General features: G+C 37.3%; 1 protein-coding gene and 1 pseudogene across 29 annotated transcripts in view; one reads left to right on the forward strand and one right to left on the reverse strand.

Annotated features, from left to right (window-relative positions):
- The window catches only part of LOC106876966 (transmembrane and coiled-coil domains protein 1), a 307,482-nt gene that overhangs the window by 246,491 nt on the left and 43,481 nt on the right, over positions 1–17,510 (forward strand). For 18 of the 29 annotated variants that reach the window (XM_089340109.1, XM_089340122.1, XM_089340107.1 and 15 more), the window contains 2 exons: positions 12–44; positions 13,063–13,142. In XM_089340109.1, the coding sequence (XP_089196235.1) occupies positions 12–44; positions 13,063–13,142 (113 nt within the window). Of the gene's footprint in view, positions 1–11; positions 45–6,856; positions 6,989–13,062; positions 13,143–17,510 lie in introns of all 29 variants that reach the window. The other 11 variants (XM_089340096.1, XM_089340102.1, XM_089340097.1 and 8 more) reach the window with 1 other exon arrangement.
- Positions 2,066–3,140, reverse strand: LOC149131329 (protein GVQW3-like; annotated as a pseudogene).

The following is a 17,510-nucleotide window of genomic DNA, read 5'->3' on the forward strand; positions in this document are numbered from 1 at the left end:
TTCCTTTATAGTGGTGTTGTAGACAATATCAAAGGGGCCAAAGAGTAAGTATATGAAACTTTTCTATTTTGTTATCAGTGACCTTCTCTCTGACCTTTATGTCTTGGATTCTAAGAATTAAAAAAAAATCCCTCTGACCATACATGAATGTCTCACAACAGAACGGATTCTGCTAAAACACCCCAAGGACTAAGTTGGTGGCAGATTAAGTCTGCCACCTACACCATAATGGGGATTCAACTCAGGATGCAAAGAACTGGAACAAATTCCATGAGGTATCTTGTTCAGTATTCTAACATCTTCAGCTGACCCCCATTCTAGACTGGAAATTTAGTTATTGAAGCCCTCCCCTCCTCATCACCTACAGGCAAACTTGCCCTCAACAGGATGTGAACTCAGATCACAAAATTTCAGATTAAATACTGCAAAGCATTTCTTCCAATGAGCTCTAAGACAGAAAGTTTCATTTAATCAATGACATAAACATCCATGTCAAAAGCATAGAATTTCCTACATGTAGCACTTGTTAGGAATATTGATTTCAAATTTAGGCCCAGGGCTAGAAGTTTCTGAAAAGCAAAGTCAACTTTGGTGGAATTTAAACTCTGAATATAAGCTGGACAAAATGTTGTTAAGCATTTTGCCTGGCATCCTAATGCTTCTGCCAGTTTGCTGCCTTAAAGCCAGATTACATATTGGTTTCAAATTTTAGCACAAGTCCAGCAATTTCAGAGAAGTTGGTAAGTCAATTACATCAACCTCAATGTTCAACTGGTACTTATTTTTCCAATTCTGAAAGGATGAAAAGCAAAGTCAGCCTCAGTGGAATTAGAACTCAGAACTTAAAAGGCAAATAAAATTCTTATTTCTTTATTGCCCGCAAGGGGCTAAACATAGGGGGGACAAACAAGGACAGACAAAGGGATTAAGTCGATTACGTCGACCCCAGTGCATAACTAGTACTTTATTTATCGACCCCGAACGGATGAAAGGCAAAGTCGACCTCGGCAGAATTTGAACTCAGAACGTAACGGCAGACGAAATACCGCTAAGTATTTCGCCCGGCATGCTAACGATTCTGCCAGCTCGCCGCAAATAAAATTCTACTAAGCATTTTGCCTGATGTGCTAAGTTTTTGCCAGCCCACTGTCTTAATGTCAGATTAAATATTGCAAGGCGTTTCTTTCAAGGACCTCTAAGACAGAATGTATCATTTAATCAGTGACATAAACATCCATGTGAAAACATAAAATTTCATACAAGTGGCATTTGTTAGAACTATCAAATGGGAAATTAATGCTGCAACAAATAAGCTATTTAAACAAACCAATGAACAAGCCTCTAGTTCATGGATGTGAAACCTTTTTAATACCAGAGGTGAAATACAAATTTTTAGGAACCTGTGGATATAATCTGTACTCTGAAAAATAACAAGTCATCTTTACACAAGTCAGTTATTATACAGTTATTACTGTCATTGCTCATAATTTTTTTCATGATTTCTCTTGATGGATGTTCTTCCTATTACCAACCTCTTCTAGAGAGTATATGAGGTACATTTTATCATGCACCAGCACTAGGGAGGTTGTTGTGTCCTCTGCAATACTAAAATGTCCTCTCTACTCTACATTTTCTTTGTTCATTCAGAACATGACCAAGAGGGTAAAATAAACTAAAGAATGATAACTTATATTAAGTTAGTGTTTTAGTCTTATTTTAGTTTTGAATGTGATCAAAGTTCCATATGCAGACAAGGAATTTCTCATGACTGCTTTATATGATCACTTGATCACCCAGAAATAGCTGCCATACTTCAAACATAAAATCTCCACAAGTGGCACTTGTTAGAAGTATTGAGTGTTAAAGCATGTTGAATATCACTGAGGGAACCACTACAAGTATCTTGAAAAAGCGGCCAAATTTCACACACATCACACATACTACTAACTTTAATATATATATATATATTATATGTATATATATTGCTTAGGCATAGTGATACTAATAACATGGTGATAGAACTCAATATACATATGCTTCGGAATAAAGCAATAGTCAAGTACAGATTGACAACTAACAGGTTAGTACAAAGGAGTGCTGAAAAGTTCCTGGGTCTGAGTAAAAGAAAATGATTTTACTAAACATATTCCCCTCTCAAATTCATACACTTATTGCAGTGGTCCTTCAGTTTTACAAAGTCCTGTAAAAAGAACTCAGAAGGTTGGCCTCTAACCAGGCCTCTGCAGCAGCGATTACCTCTGAGTCAGAGTGAAATTTTGTTCCCTTCAGTTGTGGAAAGAGGTGATAGGCGGAGGTGGGGTGGGGGTCAAGTCAGGAGAGTAAGGTGGGTGGTCTACCAATTTGAAGTCAAAGCCATGTATTTTCATGAAAACGGGACACCATGGCTCAGCTTTCCATAGTATTTCTGCTTTAAAGCCTTATGCAGTTCATCCAACAGAGAGGTAGTATTCTGCATTGATGGTGCAACCTTTGTCCCGGAACACTGAAGCCAGAATCTTTCCAGCTGATTTCTGGGTTTGAAACTTCTTGGAATGTGGTGAACCACTATAGTACCTCTCCATTGATTACTACTTGGTCTGGGGATCATAATGATCTGATACCTTTACAGGTGAGGTAGTTTCATCCTTAGTGACAAAACGAGCTATAAAATCAGCTTCTCCTGCTGCAAACCAGTACAAAATTGCTTTTAATGTCATTACTCTGATGTGCTTCTGATCTGTGTTCAGGCATTTCAGCACCCATTTTGTGGAAAGTTTTCTCATGTCCAGAATGTTGTGGATGATGTGGCCAACTCCTTTGCCAGAAATCTCCAGAGTCTCAGCTGTGACTTCAGCTTAAATCCAGCAGTTCTCAAGAATTGTGATGTGCAAAACGTTGACTTTGTCCTCTGTGGTTGCAGAAGTTGGCTGTCCTGACTGGGGCCCATCTGTGACCTTGAAATGATCAGTCCAAAACCTTGGCACCCAGATTTTCACCGTGGAATAAGATGGGCAGCCATCCTTCAAGACCTCCTTCATCTCACAATGGATTTCTGCTGCTCCTTAGCCTTGCAAAAGAAGGAGTTTCAAGACTGCTTGTGCTTCAATTTTACCAAATTCCACTGTAGGAGCTGTCATCATCCATTAAATCTGCAAAAAAGAGAAAGATATATTGTATATCATCTTGATTTTTTGCATATATTCTAGTTCTCCTATCTCACCTGTAAAGGTATCAGCTCTTCTCTTTCACGATACTCTTAAATCCAGGAACTTTGCAGCACCTCTTCATACAATAGCTAGCAGATATAAGATAGCAACACATGCATACACATAGAGAAAACGCATATATATATATATATATATATATATACATATGTGTGTGTGTGTGTGTGTGTGTGTGTGTGTGTGTGTGTCAAGTCACTCTTGAGTACTACTGGTAACTGGTAACATGTTATCCAGTACAACCTGTCACATGGTTGGGTCATGGGCAGCTGAACTGGTAACCCTACCAAGCTTGCTTGGTGTGGAGGGTGATATCGGGACACTCTGTGGGATGAAAAACAAAACCTGTCAAAGAGTTGAGGAACTTGTGAGAGTCAACAGCCATCCAAATGTGTGTATATGTGTGTGGCTGTGTATATGTGTGTGGCTGTGTATATGTGTGTGGCTGTGTATATGTGTATATATAAGTTTTACTTTTCAACTTTCAACATTTTTAACTTTGAACATTTATAAAAAAAGTTTATATCTTATTTTGTGTTGTGTTTCTTATTTTTATATATTGTATATGGTTTCTATTGTATTTTATTTAATTGTATATCATTAATTTATAACTCTAACATAAGTCTGTTATAATATCAGGTTTCTGATTGCTGAAAGTCCTTTTTAGTAATCTCTGTCTCATAGGGTAGACTGGACCCTGCAGCCTGGTTAAGGCAACTAGCCTAGGAGATAGTTAACTCTGAAATAAAAACATGAGGCCCTTGAAGATTTTGGTTTTGCCATTCCATATGTCATACCAATGAAATCTTCGATGGTCAAGAAGTGGGGTAGTCGTGTGCAAGCTATGTCACTCAAAATATATTCAACTGCACAGATACTTCTTGGACACTACAAGCTCAGTTAACATCAGCCGTATGCTTGGCAGTAACCTTATAATGCACTTTGACCCTTCCGCGTTCAGATTATTCTGTCAGATGTAATGCTTATTTATTGACACTGTTTTGAATTAATCATGCATTATCTCACAGGTTTGAGATTTGGATGATGTAATTGCTTATTTTTAGAATGACTTTGTAGCATAGGTGTGAGAGGTCAGATTAGGCTGGTTTGAAAAATAAACAGTTAAATTATTGGTTGGTTTAGATATGGTTGGTTTAGATGCTAAAAGATTAAACTCATTGGAAAATCTCAAAGAAAAAAAGAAAATCAGTAAATGGCAATAAGGGCTTAGGAATGACTCATGGCAGTAAGGGCTTAGGAATGACTCATGGCAGTAAGGGCTTGAGAATGACTCAGCAGGTGCCCCTGTATGCCAAAGGCTGAGCCTTGTCATTATTCTGCCACAGTGGTCAAACGACAACGTGAGATGATTAAACACCCTACGGAACTTGCTTATTGGAATGTGCATGCTCTAGTTGATGACAATTTTAGTCAAAGTCCAGAGAGATGAACCACATTGATCACCTAGGAGTTGAAAAGATACTCATTAGATGTTGTGGCTCTCACTGAAACATACCTACATGGGGATGGTCAGTGCAATGGACATGACTTTGGCTACACTTTCTATTAGAAAAGTGTAGCAGAGAATCAAGGAAGAGAGTCAGGTGTTGGCTTGGCTGTTAGAAACTTTCAGCTCATCTATTGAAAACTATCCCAGTGGTTTCTCAGAACATATGATGTTGTATTGTCTGCATCTGAATAAAGGAAGGTACCTTACACTAATGAGTGTTTATGTACCCATGATATCACACAAAGAAGCATCTGTTGAACAATTCTACAATGAACTTGGAGAATTGGTGAGAAATGGGCCTGCTGGTGATGGGCTAATAATTATGGGTGACTTCAACTTGATCGTGGGATCTGATTTCATGATGTGGCTGGCCTTGGGTAAACATAGTGTAGGAAAATGTAATCGAAATGGTGTCTCACTCCTTACTTTTTGCACTGAACATTGGCTCGTGATAGCAAGCACTTTCAGCACAAAAACACATATAAAACAACATGGATGCATCCAAGATCTAAGAGCTGACACCTTATTGACTATGACTTAGTATGTTAATCAGGTTTGAAGGATGTCTACAATGTACAAGCTATGAAAGGAGCAGAATACTGGACAGATCTTGTGAGAGGGAAGTTAAATTTTTCAATTGAGCCCAAAATTAGAGAGGATGACTCTAGTGTACCAAAGAGAATTAGCATACCAAACCATAATTCTCCCACTTTATTGCAATGTTTTCATGATGCAATGAAACAAGAAAATCCAAGGGAAAATTTCAAACCACAAGTCTATAATGCAGTACCTTCCACTTTGGAGTACAGATCTAAGAAAGTAGCAGATTGGTTTATTGACAGTGACTTGGAAATTACTAATCTTCATGAAAAGCAGCAACTCAGCAAAAAGTTCCGAGTAAGTCAAATAATCCTAACAAAGATATGAGATATAAATCTCTTAAATTAAAAATTCAATGAAGTCTCCAAACAAAGAAAAAAATAAGTGGTGGCACCAAATAGCAGACAATGTGCAAGATGCTATAGACTTAAGTTACAAAAGTCTTTTTATCTTTTGTAAAAAAAGGTTTGAAGCTCTAGAACAGTGTTTATAGCTCTGCTGAGATCTGTTGATGGCCAAAAGCTCTTTACTGATGTCCATACCTACAAAAATGATGGATACAGCACTATTCTGATCTCAATAGATGTTCAAATATAAATGTGAGAATAATTGAGGAAATGGTAGACCTCCCTGCATTCATAGAACTATCTGTTGAACCAACACAAGATGATACCGCAGCAGCTGTAAGGAAGCTCAGTAATAATAAAGTTTTGGATATTGGTGATATTTGCTTGGAAATTCCACAAGTTCCATCCACTTTAAGTGATCTGCACCTCTTTATGCAACTGTCTTCAACCATACACATCACATGATCAAACCAGCATGGTCTTCTCTTTTGCACACTGCATCTAATTCCTCTTATGCCTAACTTTTATCTCAATACACCAATGCTCTGTTGTGGATATATACTGACATTGTATATCCAGTGGAACATACTGGTTTCATTCCTCTCTAGTCTTCACTTGTTCTCTGCATTCAGGGCCCACATCTCCCTACCGTGTATCATTGCTGTTCATACACATGTATGATACAATCTTCCCTTCACTTGGAGAGACAGAAAGACCTTTGTTTACCAACAGAAGTAAAAGCTCTCTGAATTTTCTCCATCCTAATCTTATTGTAGCATTCAAACTTTCAGTACATCTCCCTCCACTGCTAATTATACTTCTGCTAGGTAGCAGAAGTATCTATTACTTCCAGAGAACCTTGAGGGCATTTGAGGAAATCAGTTTCCCATGTATCTGTAGTCTTTATGGCTCTTGTACATCTTCCACATACAAGCACTACTTTCTTTGTTAACTTTCCTACTATTCCACTGCACCTCTTGTGTGTTCATAGCTTGCACTGGGTACACTGAATGGAATTCCTGCCTACACCTTTCCTTCATATTGAGCAAGGTTATTTATCTGAAACAAGTAGGGTCCTGTCTGATATTTTTCCTTACTAGGATCTTGGTCTTTGCTAAGTTAACTTTGAGACCCTTTGATTTTAGGTTTTGTTTTCACATCTGAAATTTCTTTTCTAGTTCTGTTACAGATTCTGCTATGAGGGCAAGACTATCAGCATATAGTAGTTCCCTTGAGCTTCCAGTCTTAAATCCCTCTGTTATGGCCAGGAGGACGATGATGAACAGAAGGGGACTGAGGACCGAGCCTTGGTGAACACCTATCTGTACACTAAATTCATTACTGTACTCATGGCTAAGTCTTACCTTACTAACAGCACCCTTGTACATGTCCTGTACTGCTTTCATAAGCCATTTGTCTATCCTTAGCTTCCTCAGATGCCATCATCTCACTTAGCAAGGGACCCTGTTGAAGGCTTTCTCCAGATCAACAAATACCAAGTACAATGGCTTATTCTTAGCTAAATACTTCTCTTGCAGTTGCTTGGCTGTAATAATAGCATCAGTAGTGTTTCTCCCTGGCACAGCTAATCTGCATTTCATTTTGTCTAATTCTGTTCCTGTCATGACCGGGTCTAGTAATTTGATGCTTCCATTTAAGTCATTTCCCTTACCCTTGTAGCAGCTGATTCTGATGCTGCTACACTTGCCACTGGAGATTATGCCTTCCTGAATAAGCTGATTAACTATATGGGTAACTAGACCATATCATACTCTATCAAATATTTTAAGCATCTCAACAGTAACTACTGATGGACCATGGATTTTCCCTGTCTTCATATCCTTAATTACCTTATCTATCATACTGCTGTCAACTAGGATAGCTGGTCCTTCTGTTGGGTTCACATGGAGGAGACTGTTTCTTCCATTCATTCTTCGCATTTAATAGCCTTTCATAGTGGCTCTTCCATATCTCTTTCTTATCAGAGTTACTAAGTGCAAGCATACCATTATCCATCTGTACACACTTCTCTCCCACAACGTCCTGATTTTCTTTGACACACTGTCTAGCAATTCAAAACACCTCAAGTCTCCGATCTTCACATTGTAAGACATTCACAAACCTCTTCCTCTCTGCCCTTAGCTAGATAAATCTTATGCCTAGCTTCTCTTTTTGCTATTTGATATGATTCTTTGCTACCCCCACATTGCCCTCTTTCCAAACCATTCTCTTCACTTTTATGGCCTTGTTGACCTCATTGTTCCACCACCAACTCACCCATGGTCTGGCAGAGTTTTGCTCCAACTACAGATTTGGTCTGTTACCCTCAGTAGATTGTCTCATAAAAACTTTGTTTTCCTCTATGTTGTATGTCTGTCTCTTCTTCCTTCTCATCAAACCTCTATTACCATAACCTCTTTTTTTCGTAACCCCTTTTTCCATATCAGTTTGTTTTTCTGTGTCCTTCTAGCCCTAAGTTTGAAGTTGCTAACCATTAACCTATGTTAAGTTGTACATTCTTCATTTGGGAACAACTTTGCATTCACAAGCATATGCCTGTCCCTGTTTCTGGTGAGAATGTAGTCAGTCTGGCTGGTGTGCCCAACAAATTCATAAGTGATCAAATGGATGGCAGGTTTCCTGAAGTTGGTGTTGCAAACCAGTAAGTCATTTACATCACAAAGCACCAGCAGCCTTGTTCCCTCCTCATTTCTAGAACCAAAACTGTAACCTCCATGCATGCCATGGAATCCATTGGAGGTTTTCCAACATGACCATTGAAGTCCCCTGCCATGATGAGAATGTCATCTTTTGTTGTTGATGTAGTCAACAGAAGGGATTCATAGAAACAATCCTTTTGAATACTTGTGAGTTTGACATATGGAACTTATGCAGAGATAAATGACACTATTACATTAAATGAAATTCTTAGCTTAATAATCCTATAACACACCTTAACTACCTCAGTCACCTTATCCACCAATTTCTCTGCTAGAACAATACCTACACCACCTAAACCATCATTGCTGCCCACCCAGAAAAATTTATATCTATGTCTCTTACCTACAAGTAGTCTAACTGAGGTCCCCTTCCATTGTACTTCTTGCACACAGCATACATCTATATGCCTCCACTTGAACATTTCAAGAATCTCTCTACACCTACCTTTGTTGATTGTGGACCTGGGAACTTGGGGTGGGGGGATGTTTTTAGCATCTGGAAAGATCTTTGTAGTCACATGCGTGGAGGCAGCAAGTCCTTGTGCTCAGTGTGAGTAGGTACTGGTTGCTACAAACGAAGTTGACAATATTGAGAATAATGGGTCAAAAGAATATTGATGGTGGTTACTAATTAAAACAGCCACCAAGTTAGAACACAACTGGCCAGGCATTTCTGTATGGGACTTCAAGGAAAAGGTATGTTCTGTTGTGGAAATCAGTTGTCCTCTAGACACAAATGTAGTTAGAAAAATACAAGTAAAAGAGGATATCTACTGACCATTGATAGGGAATTTGCAAATCCAGTACCCAGCTTCATACCTATTAATGGAGCGACAGAATACCAACCTGTCTGGAGCAAAGTATGGCTGAACCTGGGTTCTTGTGGGAGGGAACTCAAATCCTTAATTCATATACTACAAATGATGACAATATTTGGGACCATAAAAGTCTGTAAGGTTTTCTTAAGATTTAAAGGATGATGAACAAAATGAGATGCTTTCCTTCACAACCTTGGTAACAAGCAGGTGGCCAGTCAAAATGTATTCTAAATTAAAAAGAGAAAGAGTACATACATACATACATACATACATACATACACACACACACATACATACATACATACATACATGTATAAGCAAGAGAGAATGGATTGAGTAAACATATTTTATTGCATAATACAACAATTGTTTTATCTCTGCTTTACCAGTAGATTATTACTGAAATATTATCATATATCAAATATATTGGTTTTAAATTTTGGCACAGGTCCAGCAATTTCAGGGGAGGGGTAAGTCAATTACTTTGACTCCAGTACTCAACTGGTACTTACTTTATTGTCCCTGAGAAGATAAAACATAAAGTGGACTTCAGTGGAATTTGAACTCAGAACGTGCAGATAGATGAAATGCTACTAAGCATTTTGTCTGGTGTACTAACAACTCTGCCAGCTTGCTGCTTTAATAAATTAGATATATTAATAATATTTAATACATCTCGGAGTGGTTGGCGTTAGGAAGGACATCCAGCTGTAGAAACTCTGCCAGATCAGATTGGAGCCTGGTGCAGCCTTCTGGCTTGACAGTCCTCTGTCAAATCGTCCAACCCATGCTAGCATGGAAAGCGGACGTTAAACGATGATGATGATGATGATTAATAATATCTAATATATTACATATACTGAATAATGCATCACATCTGTATTATTCCAGCAACATTGGTTAGTGAAGAGTCTTCCGGTATGAATGCAACGAGTTTGCTAAATCAAACTATATTCCACAGAAGACATATACCTCATGTTCATTCTGTTACAATCACTTCATTAGCATATCACTTTTAAAATAAAAAATCAAACACCATTAGATCGTAAACCACAAATTCAGTTCAGCTGGTCAAGGAAAATGGGTGAATGAAGAAAACAAATGATAAAAGGAAAATAATCAAAATGTTTGATACATAAATAAATAAACAGATAAAACATAGCATTTAATTTATCTTTGTGTCTGCATAGTTCCTATCTCCTAATAGTCAATGTCCCCAGAGGTCAGTAAGATGTTTGAATAGAACAGTCCAGGATTCTCTTTAACAAGAGCTGTCTACTACCTCGGATTGATTTATAACTTGCCAACTATTTTAGTTCCAGTCTCATTCATATATTAACATGAAATGTGTGTTTTGAAGAAATAAGCCATTAAATAGAACTAGTAAAATAAAATTATGTATAAAGATTGAGGAATTAGGAATCACCTTCTATTCCTTTATGTTCATATGTGTGTTTGTGTGTGTATGTATTACACACACACACATACACACACTAAGATATGCACACAGATATACATACATGTATACATACAATGAGATACATTACTAATTGTATAACACACACACACACACACACACACACACACACACACATATATATAAAATATATATGTACACACACACACACACACACATGTATATGTCCACCTTTATATGCACACGCATTTATACATACACATAAATTAATAAGGGAGTCAATGACCAATATTGGTTTCATACGTTTGGCACAAGGCCAGTAGTTTTGGGTAAGGGGCCAAGTCAATTACATTGACCCCAGTGCTCAACTTGCACTTAATTTATTGACCCCAAAACGATGGAAGGCAAAGTAGCCCCCCTCGGCATTTGAATTCAGAACGTTAAGACAGATGAAATACTGCTAAGCATTTTGCCTGGCATGCTAATGATTCTGCCAGCTCATTGCCTTGTCAGTAATTTATATTAACAAAGATAAAATCAAATATTAAAAGACCAAAGGTTACCATATAATTAAAGGATAAAAGATTACTGTGTCTGGTAGCTTGTACCTATTGATGGGCTTTCTTAAGCAGACTGGTTAGTCCACATTACTCAGTAAGGAGCATAAGGCCAGTATCACTAGTTTCTTATATATATATATATATATATATATATATATATATATACATATATATATATATATATACATATATATATATATATATATATGTGTAAAAAATAAAAAAAGTTTTGAATGGTACAACAATGCACTGTAATACAAACAATGGGCTCTATACCTGTTGTAATTTAGTCATCCATAGTCTGATGATATTTTGGAATAAAATTCCTTCTTCAGATTTTCTTAGATGGACTCACTGCTATAAGCAGTTTTCCAACGGCTTTTCTCATGAGGTATTCCGGAAGGAGCTTTGTGAGATCACTACTGAGACGCTTCCCAAAAAAACAAAAGAAAAGCCGTTGGAAAACTGATTCTCGCAGTGACTCCATCTAAGAATATCTGAAGAAGGAATTTTCCGAAATATCATCAGACTATGGATGACTAAATTACAACAGGTATTTAGTCCATTGTTTGTATGATAGTGCATTGTTGTACCATTCAAAACTTTTTATTCTTTACGAACAATACACAATGCTTCAAGCGAATTACAGTACTCTACTATATATATATATATATATATATATATATATATATATATATATATACATTCCTTTTGGGATGGGACGCCAGTCCACCCCAGGATTTCTCATTTTTTACTAGCTGAGTGGACAGGAGCAGTGTGAAATGAAATATTTCACTCAAGAACACATCACATTGTCTAATCCAGGAATTGAAATCACTATTTTTCAATCATGAGTCCAACACCATAACCACTAAGCAATGTGCCTCCCCTTCAAAAACAAACTACAAAGTTCATATCCAAATTGAACTGTTATATATACACACACACACACACACACACACACACACACACACATATTATATTATATATATATATATAATCATCATCACTACTATTTTCCATGTTGGCATGGATGGGCTGAACAGTTTGACAGGAGCTGGCATTGCCAACCAAAAGATAAAATATAAACCCTGAAGTGGTTCTCTCCTCTTAAGGAAAATATTCACCCTCTCTGTCATCTCATAGTCTCTCTCTCTCTCCCCCTTTCCCTCCCTTGCTCTCTAAACCATTATAAGTAGCAGCAGTTGTAGTTCTCAGTCAAGTAACGACGTGTGTGTATATGTATATATATATATATATATATATATATATATATATATATATATATATATATCTTGGACATATTCCTAGATTCATTGTGGTTGAAAAAAGATAGATTAGCCACAGCTGGAAAAAGTCTTGACCATTGATCTGTTGCATCAGGACTGACCTGCAGACAGGGACTAAGAAATAAGACACAATATTAATATTTTTTTAAAAATTGTATTGTTACTGTAGTAGTAGTTGTGGTAGTGATGCAGATCTGACTGTAGTATATTACACAGGTTCATCAAAATACCTTGAAACCTTCACTGTTCTTGTCTTCTTTCATAATTAATTTTCACATTTCGGAAAACCTCTCTTAACCATTTAGCATTTAAACCGGCCATATCCAGCTTAGATATTCTATGTTTTATGTCCAAACCAGCCAGATCCAGCTTCTCACACCTGCCTTACAATGTCATTCGAAAGATATACAATCACATCATTGAAATCTCGGGGCTATGAGATCATACATGACTAATTGAAAATAATGTAAATAAATAAGCATCACATTTGACAGGGTAATAGAAAAGTTAACAAGAATTTTGCTATTGCTTTTGTGCTAATACCTTGTGGTGATGAAGATGATTTTTTTTTTTTGTACAGGTCATTAGTATCCAAGCCCCGTGAATTTGCTCATCTAATAAAGAATCGCTTTGGAAGTGCTGATAATATCAGTCAACTTGGTAAGTATTGGTTTCACTCCATTTTGTCCACCCTGCTGATTAAACTGGGTGGGGTGTATATATTTACAGATACCATGTTTCCACATGGCCAAAGCAACAGTAAATACCAGTGGATTGGTCAGTTGTTGGGTTTTTTGTTTTGGTTTTTACTTTTGTTTCCTGGTGCTTATATTAGAGGGACTTTCCTTTTTTTCTTCTTTGCCTGTAAATATCTATCTTGTTATGTTCAGATAAAAGGAATGCGTACGGCTACTACAAGGACTTGAATCTTCTCAAAGAGAAAAATACTTGTATATATTTTTTTATGATATTTAATGTATGCATTTTAGAGTTTTAAGTTTTTGTTTGTTTTATGTTTCTTCTTTATTACTCTATCTTTCCATGTTAACTGTATGGTAACATAATTTTTACCATGACAGCTTCTAACAGAAACACGAGTTCTTAACCATGTTAACTGATTACAAAAATGCGGTAACAATAGAGTTTTTATCATGTTAATTACTGAAATATGATATTAGCATTTTTACTATGTTAACCACTAACAGAAATATTATAGTTGATTTTATCATTTTAACTACTGAAAGAAATATGGTAACAGCTTTTTTACTATGTTTATCCTTAACAGAAATATAATAGTTTTTATCATTTTAACTACTGAAAGAAATATGGTAATAGCTTTTTTACTATGTTTATCATTAACAGAAATATAATAGTTTTTATCATGTTAATTACTGAAAGAAATATGGTAATAATGTTTTTACTATGTTTACCACTAACAAAAATATAATAGTTGATTTTACTATGGTGACTGTTAACAGATATACAACGATAGCTTTTATGATATTAACTGCTCACATATAAAAATCATGATTTATACCATGTTATCTGCTAACTAGAATACAATAATATGGTTTTTACAATGTCCCTTTTTTATTATCATAATGAATATTGCAATACACACAGACACGCAAACTTGCACACACATACCCACATACATACACACACTTGCATGTGTTTGTGTGTGTGTGCATGTAAAGGGTGCATAGCCTGTGGTTAGGGTGTTGCACTCATGATCACAAGATCATGGTTTCAATATCCAGATTTGCTGTGCACTGTGTCCTTGAGCAAAGCACTTCCTATTGCTCCAGTCTACTCAGCTCTAAATGGGTAAACCCTGTGATGGACTGGTGTTCTGTTAGTGGGGAATGTTAGCCTGCCTGCCTAACCAGTGAAGAGGCATCATCTGAAAGCCAAACCAACGTCAAACACTTTGTGACCAATGGAGGTATAAGAACATTTGCTAGATATCACTGTGTGGTTAAGGAGTTTGCTTCTCAGCCATGTAGTTTTGGAATCACTTCCATTGCATGACACTATGATTTCTACAATATTCCAAAGCTGGCTTAGGCTTTGCGAGTGGATTTGGTTGACAGAAACAAAAAGAAGTCGGTGAGCTGGCAGAAACGTTAGCATGCTGGGCGAAATGCTTAGCAGTATTTCATCTGCCGCTACATTCTGAGTTCAAATTCTGCTGAGGTTGACTTTGCCTTTCATCCTTTCGGGGTCAATTAAATAAGTACCAGTTACGCACTGGAGTCAATATAATTGACTTAATCCGTTTGTCTGTCCTTGTTTGTCCCCTGCATGTAGCCCCTTGTGGGCAATAAAGAAATAAGAAACAGAAAGAAGTCCATCATATATGTATGCACACACACACACACACACACACACGTTTGTGTATGTGTGTGCATTGGTGTATCTTATATGTCTTGACATTGCACAATAGTTGTAAAGAAGCATCACTGTTACACAAGCAGTGATGTTAATTTCCAACCTTTCACGAAAGCTTGTCAGGCTATCAAGAAGTATTACCTCACTAGGAAGTTGGTGAAGATTAGCAACGCAAAGAGACATCTTCCTCAACAGGTTCCATTGGACCCATGCAAGCACAGAAAAGAGAATGTTAAAATAATAATAAGGCTAAAAATGGTATATAAACACACACACACACATATATAAACGCACAAATGTATATACAGTGGAGTATTGACTACCCCATATGCAATGAAAGGTTGCTTGACTGATTGGCATATATTTACTTGCTAACACACTCACTCCAACCGTTGTTCCACAGAGGTGCTGTCGTCTCTCTCTGACTTTCCTTCCTATAATAGCCTCTACTCTCTGGAGCATCCTGATCTCATGCTTCCCCCATTTAGGCCCTCCCCAACTCCTTCAGTCTTGTTCTTCTCATCACCCACTTTATACCCATTCTTTCAGGTACTCTGCTAACCACTACAGCCAGTCCTTCCTCCTTAGGCTGTATGTTTGCAGAGGTAGATTGCTCCCGCTGCACATGTTTTTCTCATAGCTATCAACTTGCATTTGTTCAAGTGGAGCGTGCGCACACACACACACACACACACAGAGAATTTTAGATACATACATGCTTTTACATGCTCACACACAGGCACACACTCATACATATCTAGATACATACACATACATCTTTCTGTTTTTGATACATTTGATTCTTGTGTCCTCGGTTGTGTTTGAAACTGTGACTTGAAATTTTGTTTCCTTTTATTTCTATTGAAGCATGGTTCCATGGAACATTTCCAAAACTCTAATTCACATTTCTTCTTCTCTCTTTCTCTCTACATTATTTTTTTTGTCTCCATTTATTCAACTTTACAGTTAGCTTTTGTTTCACTCTTATAGAAATAATAGATCTTTCAAAATCAGCTGGTATTACACAATCCATTAATTTGCTTGCATTTTTTCATTACCCTTAATTCTAAAATTAGAATTCCTATTCAAATCCTTAAATAGACTTTAGACTAAATACACAAATAATTTCGATCATTAGATTTCATGTTATTAGAATTAATACAGATTATTATATGGGAACACAAAAAGCATAGGTGTATGTACACACACACGCACATGCGTGCGCGCACACACACACACACACACACACACACACACACACACACACACACACACACGTATATACAAAATGGCTAATTAGCAGCGTTACAAATGATTGCTTTGTAGAAGCCATTCCAACTCTATACTCGAGGTTCAAATGTATGTATATATGTATGTATGTATATGTGTGTGTGTGTGTGTGTGTGCATATATATATATATATATAGAGAGAGAGAGAGAGAGAGAAAAAGAGAGAGTAGAGAAACAAAGAAAGGTTTGGTGATACAAACAGGAAAATAGAAATCAAAACATGAGTGTATCTTTTATCGGTTAATTGCTTCATTCACTGGACTGTGAACCATGCTGGGGTACTGCCTTGAAGGGTTTTCTTCTCCTAATAGCATTAGCTTGGTCTACTAGTCTCTGTTCAGTCACTTTAAACATACCCTTCTCTGCCCAACATATCAACATCTGTTTTCTATTACCCCATCTTTTAGGTTCACTTTCTAAGTAGCACTACATCACTTTCTTGTTTTCTTCACTGGTCCACTTCCTCCTCCTCCTTACTCTATTATCCGCTGATGCTGTCTTAAGATAACACCTGTGATCAGTCTGCATCTTTTCTGAACCACTGTACAGCGAGAGGCCATCCGTTCAAGGTTCAGCCTCATTTTCACTCTTACCACTAGAGTTTCTAGGCAAACTCTTGTCTCTCATAAACTGAGGTGAGGCAATGTTCATCACCATCATCGTCACCACGATTATTATTTGACACCTGGTAGTTTCAAGTAACTTTCTATTGCATCACCTGCTGTACTTTTGAGCTGGGGAGGTGTGTGCTGTATTCCTCCACCCCGTTTGGGGAATATTATATTGCACTATTAAGGCAGCGAGCTAGGAAAACTTTTAGCATGCTGGGCAAAACACTTAATGGTATTTCGTCTGTCTTCACGTTCTGAGTTCAAGTTCTGCCGAAGTCAACTTTGCCTTTCATCCTTTTGGTGTTGATGAATTAAGTACCAGTTGCATACTGGGTCAATGTAATCGACTAGTCCCCTCTCTACCAAATTCCAGGCCTTGTGCCTATAGTAAAAAGGATTATTATTACTATTATCATTATTATTGGGCGACATGCACTCATACGTTAAATACATGTGCATGCAATGTGTTCTTGAATTTACAGATGCATATGTTGTTGTTGGCACTCCGTCGCTTATGACGTTGAGGGTTCCAGTTGATCCAATCAATGGAACAGCCTGCTCGTGAAATTAACGCGCAAGTGGCTGAGCACTCCACAGACACGTGTACCCTTAACGTAGTTCTCGGGGACATTCAGCGTGACACAGTGTGACAAGGCTGACCCTTTGAATTACAGGCACAACAGTAACAGGAAGTAAGAGTGAGAGAAAGTTGTGGTGAAAGAGTACAGCAGGGTTC

This window comes from Octopus bimaculoides, chromosome 23, assembly GCF_046866305.1.
Source record: "Octopus bimaculoides isolate indiv1 chromosome 23, ASM4686630v1, whole genome shotgun sequence".
NCBI lineage: Eukaryota > Metazoa > Mollusca > Cephalopoda > Octopoda > Octopodidae > Octopus > Octopus bimaculoides.